This window comes from Corylus avellana, chromosome 1 (genome assembly GCF_965113065.1).
Source record: "Corylus avellana chromosome 1, dhCorAvel1.hap1.2, whole genome shotgun sequence".
Classification (NCBI taxonomy): Eukaryota; Viridiplantae; Streptophyta; class Magnoliopsida; order Fagales; family Betulaceae; genus Corylus; species Corylus avellana.
In genome coordinates this window covers 38,832,904-38,852,315 of record NC_142490.1, presented here as the reverse complement: position 1 = coordinate 38,852,315, position 19,412 = coordinate 38,832,904, and the positions used below count along the sequence as shown (strand labels likewise).

Below are 19,412 nucleotides of genomic sequence, written 5' to 3'. Positions count from 1 at the left end.
ACGATTAATACTAATCAAGCTTGTGTGAGTAATTCTCCAGTACTTAGAGTTGAACTCATGCCCTAATACATAACCAACCACATAAAAATTGAAAAAGTGTCCTTGTTTCAACATCCTATGGGTTAAATGGCATTAGTACTTCTCCCCAGGTTGACTCTCGGCCCCTTTCTAGGGCCTTGTTTGTTAAATAACATCACATTTCCACACACTACTCACTTCTTCTTTTTTCTTTTTTTTTTTTCTTTCAAAAAAATCAACATCAAAACATTCTCACTTTTATATCATATCATTCACTTTTTATATCACATCATTTGCTTTTTACTACTATTCAAATAACAAAATCACTACAAAATTAAAATTTTTCACTTTTTAATACCACCTTTTCACTTTCCTATATCAATTATTATTTTCTTTTTTAATTTTTTTTACTATGAACAGTGCCGCGTAATGTTGTTGTTGGTTGCCAAACGGCACCCAAGGAAGGAGCATTATTAATGACAACCAAGACCAAAACTCCCTCTTTTTTTTCTTCTTTGACCAATTAAACCTGAATCCGAAGAAATTAAAAAGAAAATTTGAGTTGGATTTATTGGCTTCTCAAACAAGTCAATCTTCTTAATGTCCAGCCAATTATACATCACTAGCCTTTCAGAATTCTCTCTTATTTTTCCCCCCTTCAATCTTCTTATTGTCCAATTCCTTCACCACCAACAACAGCGTGTGCATAAAACTTGCACACCAAGCAAGTCCTTCAAGGAAACTTCCAATAGGGTTTAACACATCACCTTGAGGACACCAACACCCACGCGTTCTATCATTGGTTTATCAAATCATCACGCCTTCTATTTGTCCACCTTGTCGTCTAATCAGCTCCCCGTTGGCAACTACGTACCATGAAAGTTTTCGTACTTCTTTCGTACGAATTATCATCATTAACATAATTACGTGGATTTTCACGCGTGTTTAATTAATTAACAAAGTCATTGACAGATATATGTGTTTAAGATAAACTTATTTCTACGTAAGATCAGTTATTTCTATGTTCACCCTTTGATGCTTCTTTATGGTCTTTTTTTAAGAATCAGCAAGATGTTAGAAGCACATTCGGAGGATATCTCGGCGAAGGTGGTGCTAGGAACCAAAAAACAAAGACCTAAACATTTGTTTAATGATTGACTACAGCCAAGCCTTTCAATGATGACGAGGATGATGAAAGTGACGATGATGACAAGATGACGATAAACGCTCATATATATCGAAAATCTATGATTCTATATATGAAGATATTTTGTTTTATCAATCAGTTTTGCCATTAGATAATAAGTTTGACCGACCCCAATCGAGTCTTCAATGGAAGAATACTTTTACTTAATTGAGAAGGCACGTAGCCTTCGACCTAGCAGGCCTCTAAGCACTTTCTGTGCACTTTCCAGAGAGTCTTCACGTAAGCCTTATAGCTTCGAAGCAAGTAGGAGAAAAGAAAAAAAAAAAGGAATTAAATCTTGGGGGGACTGGTAATAAAATATTCTTTCTTATCCCTCCCTCTCTCTCTCTCGTCTATATATTGGCTGTAATCTCAATGGTTTCTTTCATTATCAGATTCGCAAAGAGTTGATAAGGAAAGAAAGAAAGCCTTCAGATTTTTGAGTTCCCAACATGTCGAAGAAAAATCTCTCTTACATGGTAGAGTCTCCTCTTTCTGTTTCTCTAGCTGTATTATTTCATTGTGTGGATGTGTATATATATATATATATATGAATCTATGATCAAGTGATGTGTATTTGTATATATCCACCACACTTGATATGAAGTTTCCATGCACGTAAAATCTCATTCTCCCTCGTTGGATTATGGGAAAACTAATTTGGACCTATGTTAATTAATCTAGAGCAGTATTGGAGGAGGAATTGAGAAATGTTATACATTGATCAATAAGTATTCCCCTTTCGGCTTCCGCTCACAAAATCTAATGTGACAGGATCTTTCGTAAATTTAGTGGATGAAAATTAATTTTTTGATTAGGAGACCCGCCCATATATCATGTTGATTTGGTGATATGAGCTAGGAATTACAGTTATCTAACAGAAAGGCATATCAATCCCCATAGATCATTACATTAGGACAGCTACAGTTATTTATTATGCATAAAAACATGACATACAAAAAGAAGTTATAATAAATGTACGTTTTTGGAATTTTGTAGAAACTTATGATAAAATAAAGAAAATAAAAGAATACGCCATTAATATATATATGTTAATGGCGTATTAATGCATGCATTATGAAGTTAAACTAGGATACAGGGTGCATGTTTCACTGTTCCTTATTGATCTTCTGTCAAATTAAGGAAGCTAGCTTTGGTTAGTTTAACGGAAGAAATGCTTCAAGATCCTGTTTTAGGAAAAGTAGCGGTGGTTGGGTTCATGTATTAATTATTTACTGTAAATTTCTATTAATGGTTTAATTCTTTGTTTGTTACAGATAGTGGAGATGATAGTTCCCATGGACTGTGCTGGTTGCGAAAGAAAGATAAAGAAAGCTCTCCATAAACTTGACGGTATTTAATTACCTGACTCTACTTTTTATTTCATTTTTGAGAAATTTTATTTCATGTTTGGTTAGCAACGACAACGAAAGTCAAATTCAAGACAGCATTAATTCCAATTGCTCAAGATATAATAAAATGCTTAATCTGGCCACAATATTTGACTACTTAATTAAATATATATCATGACTTATGCATATTATGTACACGACGACCCAACATATGCACAGCTAGCGTCCAAAGCATATATATATATATAACGTGATTTAAGTCATTTTCAATTTTCATTGTGTTAGCCTAGGGCAGAAGTAGAATGTTTAGTTTGGGAGGGCAAAATTAAAAAAAAAAAAAATTCTTGGGGGATGCAAAAGTTAATTTTTAAAGGTATTTTATTTATTTATTTTATACTGTTGTGATAGTTTCAACTAATCATTTTTAAAAAAAAAAAAAAAATTTATGACTGATCTAAATGGTTGATTAATATTGTCACGTTAAAATTAATGAAAGATAATTATAAAATAAAAATATAATTTTTAATATTAAGCGTTTATGGTACATAGACAATATATCATTGGTTGCAAACCCTGTTTTTTGTAATAAATAAAAAACATTTCGTGATCCGTAAAACTTCTTAGACTCTTCCTTAATCAGGAATGAAGAAAACCTTGTGATTTGTATTAATGGGTGTACGCGTTGTTGACAAAATCTTGAGGATTTCCATTTACCGTTTCCAACCAAAACAACAAGGACATTAATTAATTTGCGTGTTTAATTAGAATTAGGGCCTCATAATTCAGATTATATGCCTCCTCCTTTTCTTTTTAACCTTAATTAAGCAATGGTTGTGCATATATTTCAGGAGTGGGTGAAGTTGAAGTAGACCTCGCCATGCAAAAGGTGACTGTCACGGGATGGATAAACCAGGAGAAAGTTTTGAAAACTGTGAGAAGGACGGGTCGGAGGGCCGAGCTTTGGCCGTACCCTTACAACCCAGAATACCAGAACTTTACCGGCTATAATAATTACTACCATCACCAGAGCCAACCAACAACGACCTATTATGCATCCGAGTCAATCTCTTCCTACAACGACTATGTTCACGGCTATAATGGCCAAGAATATAGCCATTATCCACAGATTCCTTACCCCAACGTCTATGATTCGCAGGCCACCGCCATTTTCAGCGAGGAAAATCCTCATGCTTGTTCTATAATGTGATGGCGTATTAAATTTTCTAGTGTGTTTACTTTTTTTTTTCTTGGTATATTTTTAGACAAGGAAAAGTACTGCCAATCAATGTTTAGCCGTGTCATGGCATGGGACTGGAAGTTTAAAATTCCAGCCATTTCAGTACTTGCAATTTTTTTCTTTGGGTAAGTACTTATTAATTACAGTTTATAGGATGTAAAAAAGTTTCAAAAGTCAATGTAGTGAAGTGATCATAGGTATATATGTGTGATGATTTGTTAATTTGCATGTTAATACTTAATTTTAATTTTTTGTTCGTATCAAACAAGTCCGAACAATTTTTTTTCTCTTTTTTATTTTATTTTTTAATCAAATGGAGAAAATGGGTTACATCAGAATTAAATAAAAAATGGATGGGAAACCCAAATAACACAGCCTCGAACCAACCAAAAGATGACGCCACAACAAATCGTTAAAAATATATTAAATAAATGATCCGACCAATCAAAAGAATAAGAGGAACCACACATGGTCGCTAACAAAGGCAAAACAAAAGTCTCTAAAAGAAAACTTTTCGAAACTCTTGCAAGGAGAACCATCACAAAAAAAGGATGGATCAAAAGGGTTGACGAACACCCGTACACCACACAACAAACAAAAACTGCAAACAAACACCAGAAGGCAAAATCTCCACCATAAGATAATACAACAAAATAGCAAGGAGACAAATTAAAGCCTAAAGAAAAACACAAGAAGAGTGGAAAAGCAAACGACACAACAACAAAAATACAGAGAAAATAAACAAAAGAACTAAACACTCAAAAACACAATAGATTTGGTGGAGGAAGGAGCGTGGAAAGGCTAGCGGAGGTCTTGAGCATGAGGTACACGCGCTGACGCATCGGGCCGTACATCAAATGGCTGAACGGATGGTATAGACGGGGAGTTGTAGGGCAGGAGAAGATGATACCTGAAAATAAGAAGGCTTAGGAGATATTATTTTTCCTTAATTTTGAATGACTACATACAGTGATTTATATACACAGCAGACGAGTGTATGATCATTACAAAACAATCCCATAATTAGTGGGATTATTAATTACACAGAGTAACCAATTTCCTTGGAGTTGACGTATTGCCTTTTGTAGTTTGAGATCCTGGATGTCTTGGAGGATTGAATTACATACAACCTTGCTTTCCTTTTTCATGCAAGACAACTTGCTCTACCTTCCTTTCTTGCAAGGTTATCAAATCATCTGATAATATTTTCTTTTCATGGATTAATGCCTTAGTTGTTGCACATTGATTATTGTGAGTGACAAAGGAGTGATCTGCGTGATTGCTAGAGACTTGGTTTGGAAAGGTGTGACTTGCTTGTTTTCAAAGTAACACTGCAAGGTGATGAGCATTCGTTTGATCAGTGGCTGATAGCTTAACATCCCTCCGCAAGCTAATGGGGAAGGAAGAACCTTTAGCTTGGATTTGAGAAGAGCAAAGCGGAGTAAGGACAAACCCTTGGTGAAAATGTCTGCAAGTTGGTCCATAGTGGAAATAAATTTTACATGTATATCACCATTAATGACCTTTTCACAAATGAAGTGGTAATCCACTTCAATATGTTTTGTGCGAGCATGGAAGACAAGATTAGAGGTGTAACATCCCCAACTCGTTAAGGCTGAGTTTGCCACTTTTCCTTTTATTTTTTTTTTCTTTTACAACAAAAGTTTTTGCAAAGATCTATAAGGTCTATCAGAGTACTTGATTTTAAAGGATACGATCAATGTATAAAACATTCTTCAAGAGATTTTATTACAAGCGAAATTATGAAACATTAAACTTTAGTTGCAGAATATCATATTATTACAATAACTGATATGAAAAGACTTTGAAAGTTAATAATTATTCTCGCCCCCATTCCGGCCTCCTATTCCAGCGTCCTTTCTACCTGAAAACAAGAAATAAAACTGAATGAGCCCAAAGGGGGCCCAACAAGTAAAATTCACAACCATAAATAGTTTTACTCATTGTTCTCAGTTTTGAAAATCGTTTTCACAAATAAATATACATCCAGCCATAATAATACATGTATGTACGGTTGCATCTTCCGTAGCATATACATACTATTACATCTAGTAATAGATCATCGTCATAAATCATCTTTATAAATCATCATCATAATGCATCATTATAAATCATCATCATAAATCATCATCGTAAATCATCATTGTAAATCATCATACTATATCATCGTTGTAAATCATCATAGTATATCACCATAGTATATCATCATTGTAAATCATCATAATATATCATTGTTGAAATTATATTATTATTTTCTCACATTATGGCCCATGTACACTATTACCCCTGTGTACGAGGGTTGCGGGTCCTTGTGACCATGGCACTGAACTAAGGCCTTAGTCATTCCCGACCGTCAATTAACTCTTTTCTTGGTATACTCAACGATCATGTTGATGGAATACCACCTTCTGGCATAGCCTCCTTCAGTGGTTTCGCCTCCATCCGAGTATCGGTACCGAATTCCGCTCATCCTTACTTATCTTGGGGCCAAAAATACTCTCCTCCATACATGTGCCCTCATTTCATAAACATTTATCTCATTTCTTGTACTTCTCTTTGTACTTCTTTTGATGCATCTTAGGGCAACATGTAGGAGGGTTTGTCATCATTCTTCTTTCTTATAATCATCATCATTTCTCAACTTTCTTTTCTCAAAAATGGAAACTTTTTCAAATATAAACTTATGTTATTTAGAAAGCGTTTAAAGAAATAGAAACTTTCTAAATAATTCTTTTAGAAATCCTTCATGCATGCAATATATCTCCGTGACAGGTAAATAAAATAATCATTTACAGTTTGATACAAGAATGTATAAATAGCATGACATAAAGTAACTTTAGAAGGGGTAGTGAATTTACTTACTTCTAGACTGTAGCTAAAAAATGGCCTGAAAGATCTAGTTGCTCCAATCAGACTAACACCACTAGTATATCTTTTGAAACTAATTTCTCAAGTCCGTTCTCGATCTCTCGTATTCTTTCTTTCTTGCAACGCTTTGTCTCGCTCTTTCTCTCTCTGTTTCGTATAAACACTTTCAGAAAGAAGAAAAACCGAGTAGAAAACGGAAGAAGGAAGAATATGTGAAAGAGAAGGGAGATGAGTGGTGAAATTTGTAAAGGGGAAGAGCTCTATTTATAGGAAAAGAAACCAAATACTATTCTACCTTCCATTTTACTATTCCATCTACCAACACTATTATACCTACATTTATCCATCTACAATTCTACCCTCATTTTACTATTTCATCTACCAACACTATTATACCTACCTTTACACATCTACAATTCTACCCTCCTTCTACCAATACTATTATACATATCATTGACTATTCTACATTCCCTTACTATTCTAGCTACCAATACAATTCTTTTTACCATTTACTATCCTATTATTTCACCAATTATCATTCTCTGGTTATCACTCTCTATAACACCATAAATTTCCCAAAAATCATTGGCTAAAATTAATATTAAAATAACATCATCATCAAAATAATCTCTAACTTTGAAAATTCTGGGACGCTACAATCTTTCCTTCTTATTGGAATTTCGTCCTCGAAATTAAAACTTAATTATCACTTTATCCATGAAAGGAGAGTAGGCCCTGATGAATGATTGAGAGAAATATTTTAATTCTAAATCGCTCAATTTGAAGATTGGACGATAATATTATAGGCTTTAATTTCGATGACGAAATTTTAGTAAGGAGGGAAGATTGTAGCGCCCCAGATTTTAAAAGTCTTATTTTAGATATATTTATTTGATGATGATTAGGTAATGGTATTTATTCTTGAGGAATTTATTAGATCATATGATATTAATTTGAAATTATATCTGATTATTTTATTGGGTGATTTAAGAGATATGATAATTGATGACTGATTAATAGAATTTGGAGTATGATTATAATAGTTGGTGATTGATTAAATGAGGACAATAGATAAATTATTTTAAAATGCGAGTTAACCTACAATACTTGCTCATAATCACCTTATCTTTTTCTTTTCTTTTATTATTACTTTTTACTATTTTTCCCCACAACTTTGCCGACTAACCTACCTAATTCTTATTTTTCTTTCTTCTCATTTCCCCTTTTTTCTTCACAGCAGCCCCACACCCACTTGTTCTCTTACTTTGAATTATTGACTAATGCTTTGTGCTTTACTTTCTCTCTCTCTTTTCATGAGGCCCCTACCCCACTTTCTTTTCTTCCTTTCTTATTTTCTACCAACACACTAACCCTTCTCCTCCCCCACTTTCCCCAATGCCACTTATTACCACTCATTGCTCCTTCCATTTTTCTTCCTTCCTTCTCTTACCACACGGTTTGGACTTTCCTTTTCATTTTCTTGACTTCACATACTCTCATTTCTTATTACTTAACGGAGAGTAAGAAACAAGAAGATAAAGAGAGGGAGCTTTACGGATGTAAGAAAGAGAAGACAGAGGGAGAAAGAATGTTGCAATAGAGTGAGAGATGGACAAAGAAGCATGAGAAAGAGAAAGCGGGTGAGGTGCTGAGGGGGAGAAACAGAGATTTAGAGGATGACCAAAAGAGAAAATCGCAGAATAATAAAAATGGGTTCTTCAAAGGTAAAATTCTTCTTCCTTTAACTACGGGTATTTGATTTTAAGTTGAGTAACGGGTCTTAGATGAGAACCTTGCGATTTAATCAGGATGATATCGGGTGGTTTCACTCTTGAGAATTTTGAATTAGTGTTGAGAGTTGATTCTCTATTTTTGGGCTGAGTTATAAAATGTTTTGGGTTGGATTTTAATGGGTTAACTTCCCTAAAGGAGTAGACTGGAGTTAATTGATTTTCGTGAATTGTTATTAATTTAGCTGTGAATAAATAGAGTGGAACAGCAAGATATTTTTCAAGATGATTATTTAGCAGTTTAAAGACTGCTCATAGCTTCAGTCTAGAGGTAAGTAAATTCACTACCCCTTCTAAAATTACTTCATGTCATGCTATTTATTCATTATTGTATCAAACTGTAAATGATTATTTTATTTACCTGTCATGAAGATATGTTGCATGCATGAAGGATTTCTATTTCTTTAAATGCTTATCTATTTCTCAACAAGATGATTATTGTTTCTATTTCTTTAAATGCTTTCTAAGCACAACAAGTTTATATTTGGAAAAGTTTCCATTTTGAGAAGAGAAAGTTGAGAAATGATGATGATTATAAGAAAGAAGAATGATGATAAACCCTCCTACATGTTGCCCTAAGATGCATCAAAAGAAGTACAAAGAAAAATACAAGAAATGAGTTAAATGTTTATGAAATGAGGGCACATGTATGGAGAAGAGTATTTTTTGCCCCAAGATAAGTAAGGATGAGAGGAGTTCGGTACCGATACTCGGATGGAGGTGAAACCACTGAAGGAGGCTATGCCAGAAGGTGGTATTCCATCAACATGACCGTTGAAGGCATCAAGAAAGGAGTTAATTGACGGTCGAGCATGGCTGAGGCCACAGTTCAGTGCCATGGCCACAAGGACCCGCAACCCTCGTACACAGAGGTAACAGTGTACATGGGCCCTAAGATAAGAAAATGATATACTATGATGATTTACAACAATGATCAGATTTTAAAAGATATATATGAAATACCAAACGGTGATGGAATATTAGGGCCCATGTACACTATTACCCCTGTGTACGAGGGTTGCGGGTCCTTGTGACCGTGGCACTGAACTGAGGCCTCAGCCATGCCCGACCGTCAATTAACTCTTTTCTTGATGCACTCAACGGTCATGTCAATGGAATACCACCTTCTGGCATAGCCTCCTTCAGTGGTTTCGCCTCCATCCAATTATCGGTACCGAACTTCTCTCATCCTTACTTATCTTGGGGCCAAAAATACTCTCCTCCATACATGTGCCCTCATTTCATAAACATTGAGCTCATTTCTTGTACTTTTCTTTGTACTTCTTTTGATGCATCTTAGGGCAACATGTAGGAGGGTTTATCATCATTCTTCTTTCTTATAATCATCATCATTTCTCAATTTTCTCTTCTCAAAATGGAAACTTTTCCAAATATAAACTTGTTGTGCTTAGAAAGCATTTAAAGAAATAGAAACTTTCTAGATAGTTCTTTTACAAATCCTTCATGCATGCAACATATCTCCATGACAGATAAATAAAATAATCATTTACAGTTTGATACAAGAATGAATAAATAGCATGACATGAAGTAATTTTAGAAGGGGTAGTGAATTTACTTACCTCTAGACTGAAGTTATGAGCAGTCTTTAAACTGCTAAATAATCATCTTGAAAAATATCTTGTTGTTCCACTCTATTTATTCACAGCTAAATTAATAACAATTCACGAAAATCAATTTACCTGTCATAGAGATATGTTGGATGCATGAAGGATTTCTATTTCTTTAAATGCTTATTGTTTCAATCTTTCCTCCTTATTGAAATTTTGTCCTCGAAATTAAAGCCTATAATATTATCATCCAATATTCAAATTGAGCGATTTAGAATTAAAATATTTCTCTCAATCATTCATCAGGGCCTACTCTCCAATATTCACTTTTATCATGTTGAAATTTCATCTCCTTCTTCTAGGAGTAAATCTTATTCATAGTCTAAAGTCTCGATTTCTGCAATCGTTCATCAGTTCACACTAAAACCTTACCTCAAAATCTTTTCCATTTTTTTTTTTTCAATCTTAATGACAACAATCAAATTATTCATCTCCTTATATAAGACAGTCTACAGTCAAGGTTTAAACATCAAATTAAATAAAAAGTCATGTGATCACTAGTCCATACCTCCAAACATCATAGTCCTCCTTGCAAGCCCACAATAATTTCCTCGATCTAATTTAATCAATCTTACCAGAAAGGTGTAAAAATCTTGAAGAAAATAGAGATATTTAGCCTGAGAAGCATGATCAAGGATAATCTTGCTTCATCAGAAAATAGAGATATTTAGCTTGAGAAGCATGATCAAGGATAATCTTGCTTCATCAGGACATGATCAACGATAATTTTGCTTCAATGGTTTACTTCTGAGAGTATAAGGTGTTGGGTTTGTGAATCAAGTCTTGAGGCTGCATTTTTCTCTTGAGGATATGCTCAACTAGGAGGAAAAGTCGAGCTTTCATTGTATGGAAGGCTATCAGTAGAAGATCTCAGGTGAAGGGGTATGATCAGAAGGCATGTGTTGCAATGGAGAAAGAGGTATGAATTTATAGGAAGGATTTTTGGATAATGAACGAGCGCGTGTGCTGCGCGTTGGCATGACAATTCATTCGGTTGCTCATGCATGGAATTCAAAGTTGTTGAGTGAACAGTAAGTTTGAAAAAATGAGTTCAGTTGAATTTATGACAGGAGAAAGATAGTTAGACTTTTATTAGAACACAGCAAAGCACAGCATGTATTAGAGTGATATCACTATTTTCAATTTCTAAATAATTATTTTAGAAATCCTTCATGCATGCAACATATCTCCATGACAGGTAAATAAAATAATCATTTATAGTTTGATACAATAATGAATAAATAGCATGACATGAAGTAATTTTAGAAGGGGTAGTGAATTTACTTACCTCTAGACTAAAGCTATGAGCAGTCTTTAAACTGCTAAATAATCATCTTGAAAAATATATTGTTGTTCCACTCTGTTTATTCACAGCTAAATTAATACCAATTCACGAAAATCAATTAACTCCAGTTTACTCCTTTAGGGAAGTTAACCCATTAAAATCCAACCCAAAACATCTTATAACTCATCCCAAAAATAGAGAATCAAATCCCAACACTAATCAAAATTCTCAAGAGTGAAACCACCCGATATCATCATGATTAAATCGAAAGGTTCTCATCTAAGACCCGTTACTCAACTTAAAAGCAAATACCCATAGTTAAAGGAAGAAGAATTTTACCTTTGAAGAACCCATTTTTATTATTCTGCGAATTTCTCTTTTGGTCATCCTCTAAATCTCTGTTTCTCCCCTTCAGCATCTCACCCGCTTTCTCTTTCTCATGCTTCTCTGTCCATCTCTCACTCTATTGCAACATTCTTTCTCCCTCTGTCTTCTCTTTCTTACATCCGTAAAGCTCCCTCTCTCTATCTTCTTGTTTCTTCCTCTCCGTTAAGTAGTAAGAAATGAGAGTAGGTGAAGTCAAGAAATGAAAAGGAAAGTCCAAACCATGTGGTAAGAGAAGGAAGGAAGAAAAATGGAAGGAGCAATGAGTGGTAATAAGTGGCATTGGGGAAAGTGTGGGAGGAGAAGGGTTAGTGTGCTGGTAGAAAATAAGAAAGGAAGAAAAGAAAGTGGGTAGGGGCCTCATGAAAAGAGAGAGAGAGAGAGAGAAAGAAAGAAAGTAAAGTACAAAGCATTAGGCAATAATTCAAAGTAGGAGAATAAGTGGGCGTGGGGCTGCTGTGAAGAAAAATAGGGAAGTGAGAAGAAAGAAAAATAAGAATTAGGTGGGTTGGTCGGCAAAGATGTGGGGAAAAGTAATAAAAAGTAATAATAAAAGAGAAAGAGAAAGAGAAAGATAAGGTGATTATGAGCAAGTATTGTAGGTTAACTCGCATTTTAAAATAATTTGTCTATTGTCCTCATTTAATCAATCACCAACTATTATAATCAAATCCAAATTCTATTAATCGGTCATCAATTATCATATCTCTTAAATCACCCAATAAAATAATCAGATATAATCTCAAATCAATATCATATGATCTAATGAATTCCTCAAGAATAAATGTCATTACCTAATCATCATCAAATAAATATATCTAAAATAAGACTTTTAAAATCTGGGGCGCTATAATCTTCTCTCCTTATTGAAATTTCGTCCTTGAAATTAAAGCCTATAATATTATCGTCGAATCTTCAAAGAAATAGAAACTTTCTAAATAATTCTTTTAGAAATCCTTCATGCATGCAATATATCTCTATGACAGGTAAATAAAATAATCATTTACAGTTTGATACAAGAATGTATAAATAGCATGACTTGAAGTAACTTTAGAAGGGGTAGTGAATTTACTTACCTCTAGACTGTAGCTAAAAAGTGGTCTGAAGGATCTAGTTGCTTCAATCTGACTAACACCACTAGTATATATTTTGAAACTAATTTCTCAAGTCCGTTCTCTCTCGTATTCTTTCTTTCTTGCAACACTTTGTCTCGCCCTTTCTCTCTTTGTTTTGTGTAAACACTTTCAGAAAGAAGAAAGACCGAGTAGAAAACGGAAGAAGGAAGAATATGTGGAAGAGAAGAGAGAGGAGTAGTGAAATTTGTGAAGGGGAGGAGCTCTATTTATAGGAAAAGAAAACAAATACTATTCTATCTTATATTTTACTATTTCATCTACCAACACTATTATACCTACATTTATCCATCTACAATTCTACCCTCATTTTACTATTTCATCTACCAAAACTATTATACCTACCTTTACCCATCTACAATTCTACCCTCTTTCTACCAATACTATTATACCTACCATTAACTATTCTACATTTCCTTACTATTCTAGCTACCAATATAATTCTTCTTACCATTTACTATCTTATTATTTCACCAATTATCATTCTCTAGTTATCACTCTCTATAACACCATAAATTTCTCAAAAATCATTGGCTAAAATTGATATTAAAATAACATCATCATCAAAATAATTTATAACTTTGAAAATTCTGGGGCGCTACAAGAGGCGAGTGGAAAAGCACTGACATTGTCACACCACAACACATAGGCAAAGGGTAATGGAAAACACAACTCTTTAAACAACATTCGAATCCAAAATAACTCTACAGTAGTGATAGCCATGGAAAGGTATTCAGCTTCAGTGCTGGATCGCGACACAACGGGTTGTTTCTTGGCGCTCCAAGAAACCAAACAGTTTCCCAAAAAGACACCAAAGCTAGAGGTTGGCGTCGACATTGGGACTCCCAGCCCAATCAGAATCACAAAAGGCTTGAAGTTGAAGTGAACCCTTAGAGTAAAGGAGGCCATGATCAACAGTGATCTTTAGGTACTTGAGGACACGCTTGGCAGCCGTCCAATCTGTGGTCGTGGGAGACTGGAGGTGCTGGCATAACTGATTGACAGCAAAGGAAAGATTTGGGCGAGTAAGGGTGCAATATTCGAGAGCCCCCACAATTGAGTGATATTCAAAAGGATCAAGAAGGGGCTCCCCATCAAATTTGGATAATTTGGAACCTGAAGCGCAAGGAGAACGAGCAGCCTTAGAGCCAAGCATCCCAATACGATGTAGTAAGTCTGCAACATATTTCGTTTGACACAAGTGTAAAGAATCTGCAGTTCCATGAGCCTAAATACCAAGAAAAAAACCAAGATTGCCAAGATTGTATAACCACCAAGTGAGTTCTAGTGACAATAATATCGTCAACATAAACAAGCATAAAAATTTTGACATGCTTTTGAGTGAAGATAAACAGAGAGGAATCCACCAAAGATGAACCAAGATTCAAGAGGGCAGAGGAGAGATACCAAGCCCTTAGTGCTTGTTTAAGACCATAGATGGACTTATGAAGTTTGCAAACAAACTCTGGATGAGCAGCATCAAGAAATCCTTGGGGCTGCTCCATGTAAACCTCCTCCAGCATAGAACCATGTAAGAAGGCATTAGAAACATCCAATTGCTTAATTGGCCAATTATATTGGATAGCTAAGGTGAGCAGAATTCGAATTGTAGAAGGCTTTATCATAGGCCTAAATGTTTCCAAGTAATCCACACTACTCTGTTGCTCAAAGCCATTGGCGACCAATTAGGCTTTAAACTTATCAATGGACCCATCTGCCCATTGCTTGATTTTGTAAACCCAACGATTTCGGATGACATGCCGATTGAGAGGTCGCAAACAAAGAGACCATGTGCCATTTGAGGTTAAGGCAGCAAATTCATTAGCCATGGCAGACCTCCACCTAGAATCTTTAATAGCTTTGGAATAACATGTAGGTTTAGCTTCAGAGAGCACAGTAAGCATAGCAGTAGGAGGATGACGGGTGGCATAGTAAAGCTTGTAATCAACAAAAGTCTTGGGTTGAAGAGAACCAGTGCGAGATCTAGTGGTCATGGGATGTAGAGGATGGACAATTTGGTCTAAGGGAGGGTGTAATAGAGAGGTAGGATTCGAGGATTGTAGAATAGGTGGGGTGGGAGAAATGGGGTGCAGAGGTGGGGCCACACTGGGGGTTGGTGACGGTGCTGTGTTAGCAGCATGAGAATCATGCATGAAGGGAGGAGAAGGTGGCAATGTAAGGATGTCATGCGTGGACTGTGTGGAAGAATGGCTAGGACACATGGAGGGAGGAGAAGAGGTGCTACATGCTGGGTGGGTGGGAAGGCTATGTGCTGTATGTGATAGGATAACCAAAGGCTCATTAAAAGTTGGTAAAGCATGATCACTAATTGGTGTAGTGTGCTGCGTGGGAATGTGTGTAGGAGCAATAATAGTAGTGGGAGAACATGAAACAGGCTTAGGAATAGCAATACTTACCAGGAGAAGGAAAGAAACATCAGAGGATGCATTAACCTTGGATGGCAGAAGTAAATGAGCATGATCCTTGGCAGGAAAAGATTATTCATAAAAAACGACATGCCTACTTAAGTAAACACGATCAGTTATGGGGTCAAGACAGCAATATCCAGCATGACTATAGCCAAGAAAAATACAAGACTTGGAACGATACTCCAATTTATGGGCAGTGTAGGGTCGAAGCAAGGGAAAGCACTTGCAGCCAAAGACACGAAGTAGAGTATAATCAGGAGGTTTGCAAAACAATCTTTCATGAGGTGAGGATTGGTCAAGTACCGGGGTAGGTAACCAATTAATGGTGTATACGGTAGTTAGGAATGCTTCTACCCAGTATTTGTTGGACAAACCAAAATGGGCTAAGAGGGTGAGACCAGTTTCAAAGATGTGGCGAACCTTTCTTTCGGCTAACCCATTTTACTACGAGGTATATGGATAAGATTTTTGATGAAGAATGCCATTTTGAGTAAGAAAATTCTAGAATTGGTGAGATGTATATTCACCTCCACCATCAAATTGAAGTTGCTTGATTTTGTTATTTAATTGTGGCTCCACAAGTAACTTAAATTTAATGAAGCATTGAAAGGCATCAGACTTGTGGTGGAGTGGATAGAGCCAGGTATACCTGGAGAAGTGATCCACAAAGATAATGTGGTATTTGTAACCACTTAGTGAAAGGATTGAGGAAGTCCACAAATCTGTATGGACAAGTTCAAGGGTAGTAGTGGTTATACGGTCTAAGGCAAAAAATGGAAGTTTCTTTACTCTTGCCCATAAGACATAAATCACAAACTTGATTTTTATTGATTGGAATATTAGAAACATGAGAGAGAGGCAGCTTGTATGCCTTTATTACACGGTTGACAGTAACAAAAGAAGGGTGGCCAAGTCTAAAGTGCCACACAGAAATTGAAGTTTTTAACCCAAAGAAAGCAATAAGCACATATTTATTTTTTTATGACCAATTTCTAAACCGTAGAGGATATAGCCCGTTTTCACTCTTGCCTTCCAGAAGGGTTGTATGTGTGTGAAGATCCTTCACAAAAAAGTGAGATGATGTAAGTATAAAATAACAATGGTAGTCCAAACAGAATTTTTGAATGGAAATTAAGTTTGTTGCAGCAATTGGAAAATGTAAAATGTGATGAAGTTGAAAAGGAAATTTGGGTGAGTGAAAGATAGCTGAACCAGTATGCTCAATGCCAAGTCCTGCTCCATTGCCAACCGCTACTGACTCTTGGCCTTGAAAAGGTTGAGGCTGATTGGTTAAGTTCTCCAAATCACGTGTGATATGAGCATTAGCACTACTGTCAGCAAACCATTGCTGCTCTTCAAGTTGTGTGTTGGTTTGGGCTACCATGGCTGCCAACTGAGGTGGAGGGTGACGACCCTGGTAAGAGTAGTTCATCTTGTGGAAACAATCAAGTGCTTGATGACTAGTTTTGCCACAAATCTGGTAGGGGGTACAGGAAGAGGAGTTGAATGGAGACCCATTAAGAGATGTTGTGGGGTGCTGTGGAGATGATGCAGGTTTGCCAACACCAGCATGGTTGAAGGCATTGGGACTGCCTCGTGGAAAGCTAGGTCTAGGAGAGAACCGGTTGTATTGGGGGCCCTTCATTTTTTTGTTAAAATTTTGGGACCCTTGCTTCCCTTTTTGCACGTACAGAGCAAAGGTTGAGGCATCAGGGGCGGCATGTTGCTGTTGATTTAAGAGCATTTCATGGCTCAACAACTCATCCTGAAAATCTGTAAAAAATAGAGACTTGGCTCTAGTTGCCAATGTTTAAGAAGTGATAAATGAGTTATAAGTGGGATTCAAACCATCGATGATAAAAGAGATTAAGTCGTCATCACTCATTGGCTTGCCAATGGCAACCGATTTATCTGCCCAAGATTTGGCAGTTCTCAAATAGTCAGAACAAGACTTGGAGCCTTGATTGAGACTCTAGAGCTGACGTTTCAAATTGGAAACGCGTGAACGAGATTATGAAGCGAATTTGATCTTCAAGGCATTCCACACATGGTTTGAAGTATTCAAGCCAAACATAGTGGACAAAATAGATTTCGAGAGTGTGAGGTTTAACCAACCAAGAAGGATTGATCCTGCCTAACCCAAATGGAGTAGTCAGGATTAGGCATACTTTTGCCTTGCTCGTCAGTGATAAGTTGCGATGGGCATGGGTTAGAACCATCCACCATGTCCATCATGTCATGGCTCTTCAAAATAGGAACTACCACGTTGAGCCATACCATATAATTGTTTTCATCAAGTTTGTTGGAGAAGGGCGTGGGAAAGTTTGGTAGTGAGAAAACAGGGGAAGCAGTGTTTGAGGAAGATCTTTCCATTGAGAAATAAAAAGGAATAAAGCAGAGAAACAAGTAGGGGCGTTAGCCTATTTTGGCTCTGATACCATGAAAATAAGAAGGCTTAGGAGATATTGTTTTTCCTTAATTTTGAATGATTACATACAGTGATTTATAGACACGGCATATGAGTGTATCATTACAAGACAATCCCATAATTAGTAGAATTGTTAATTACAAAGAGTAACCAATTTCCTTAGAGTTGACGTATTGCCTTTTGTAGTTTGAGATCTTTGGATGTCTTGGAGGATTGAATTACGTACAGCCTTGCTTTCCCTTTTCCTGCATGACAGCTTGCTCTACCTTCCTTTCTAGCAAGGTTATCAAATCATCTGATGATATTTTCCTTTCATGGATTAATGCCTTAGTTGTTGCACATTGATTGTTGTGAGTGACAGAGGAGTGGTTTGCGTGATTGCTAGAGACTTGGTTTGGAAAGGTGTGACTTGCTTGTATTGGAAGTAATACTGCAAGGTGATGAGCATTCGTTTGATCAGTGGCTAATAGCTTAACAATACGCTACCGCGTAAAGGGCTAAGAGTGATAAAGAAAAGTAGATTGAGCTTTGAAAAAAGTCAATCGGAGAACCAAGCCCATCCCAACACGCGTCGAGGAGGAAACAAAAAAGAAGAGAAAAAAGCACCCAAAAAAAAAAAAAAACTCGGAATAATCGGAAAAACGAGAGAGGAGGGAATATATGCCTCATTTCCCAACAAAGTCGCACAAGGGGGAGGCAAAACCCCAAAATGCAGGTAGAAATTAAAATCAATACTAATATGCGAGTATGTGACAATAACTTGAAATTATATTTTTGTGTTTTGGCACAATAATTTGTAATTCAATTGCCAATGCAACACTCTATATATGCACATTCCCAAATTACATATTACTATGCATAGACTATAGAGTTTTGTGTGACAATTTGGGTCAATCCCAATATTATGCATACGGGAATTATTAACAACCAATATAATTCACAGAAGCATCAATACAATTATACACAATTTTAATTAAACGGAGATGCAAAGGTCTGTGGAAGAATATAGGCAAGCTAATGTGAGGGCACCTGCTACGGATGAAGAGTCTTCACGAGCACCAATAGAAAAATGGAAGGCACCTCCAGATGGATGGTGCAAAGTAAATTGGGATGTAGGCTTTGCAAAATCCTCGGACATAATGAGCTTGGGCATTATCGTGCGAGATAGTAGGGGTAATGTGCTAGCAACTAGGAGTTTAACACGTAAGGTACTGTTGGAACCAATAATGGGGGAAGTGCTGGCCTCCTATTATGCTGCTTTATTATGTAAGGAGCTAGCTTTGACATATGTTATCCTAGAGGGAGATGCAAAGCAAGTGGTGGACGCAATTGTATCAAAAGGGAATTGCTGGAGTCGTTTTGGCCATTTGGTGGAAGACACGAGAACTGTTCTACTGGCTTTTACAGAATGGAAGTGCGTTCATATAAACCGTACTGCAAATAATGTTGTTCATAAGTTAGCAAAAATGGCAACCTCTGACATCATAGATAGAACTTGGACTCTTTGTATACCAGATTGTATACGTGATGTTATTTTGATGAAGCAATTAGTTCCATCAAGTGATTGATTCTTATAATGGAAATTATATCAAAACACCTTGGGTAAGCACGTCATAATTTTTTTGTCCCTAAGTTTTTTTTCCAACAATTTAC

General features: G+C 36.2%; 2 protein-coding genes across 2 annotated transcripts; both read left to right on the top strand.

The window, feature by feature from the left end:
- Positions 1–1,616: 1,616 nt before the first annotated feature.
- LOC132173057 (heavy metal-associated isoprenylated plant protein 29-like) lies at positions 1,617–3,764 on the top strand. Its single transcript, XM_059584623.2, has 3 exons — positions 1,617–1,683; positions 2,482–2,557; positions 3,405–3,764. The coding sequence occupies exons 1-3, from the start codon at positions 1,657–1,659 to the stop codon at positions 3,761–3,763; spliced, it is 462 nt and encodes a 153-aa protein (XP_059440606.1). The 5' UTR covers positions 1,617–1,656; the 3' UTR covers position 3,764.
- Positions 3,765–18,742: 14,978 nt separating this feature from the next.
- On the top strand, positions 18,743–19,327 carry LOC132169743 (uncharacterized). The gene has a single exon (XM_059580726.2). The coding sequence runs from the start codon at positions 18,743–18,745 to the stop codon at positions 19,325–19,327; it is 585 nt and encodes a 194-aa protein (XP_059436709.2).
- The last annotated feature ends 85 nt before the right edge of the window (positions 19,328–19,412 follow it).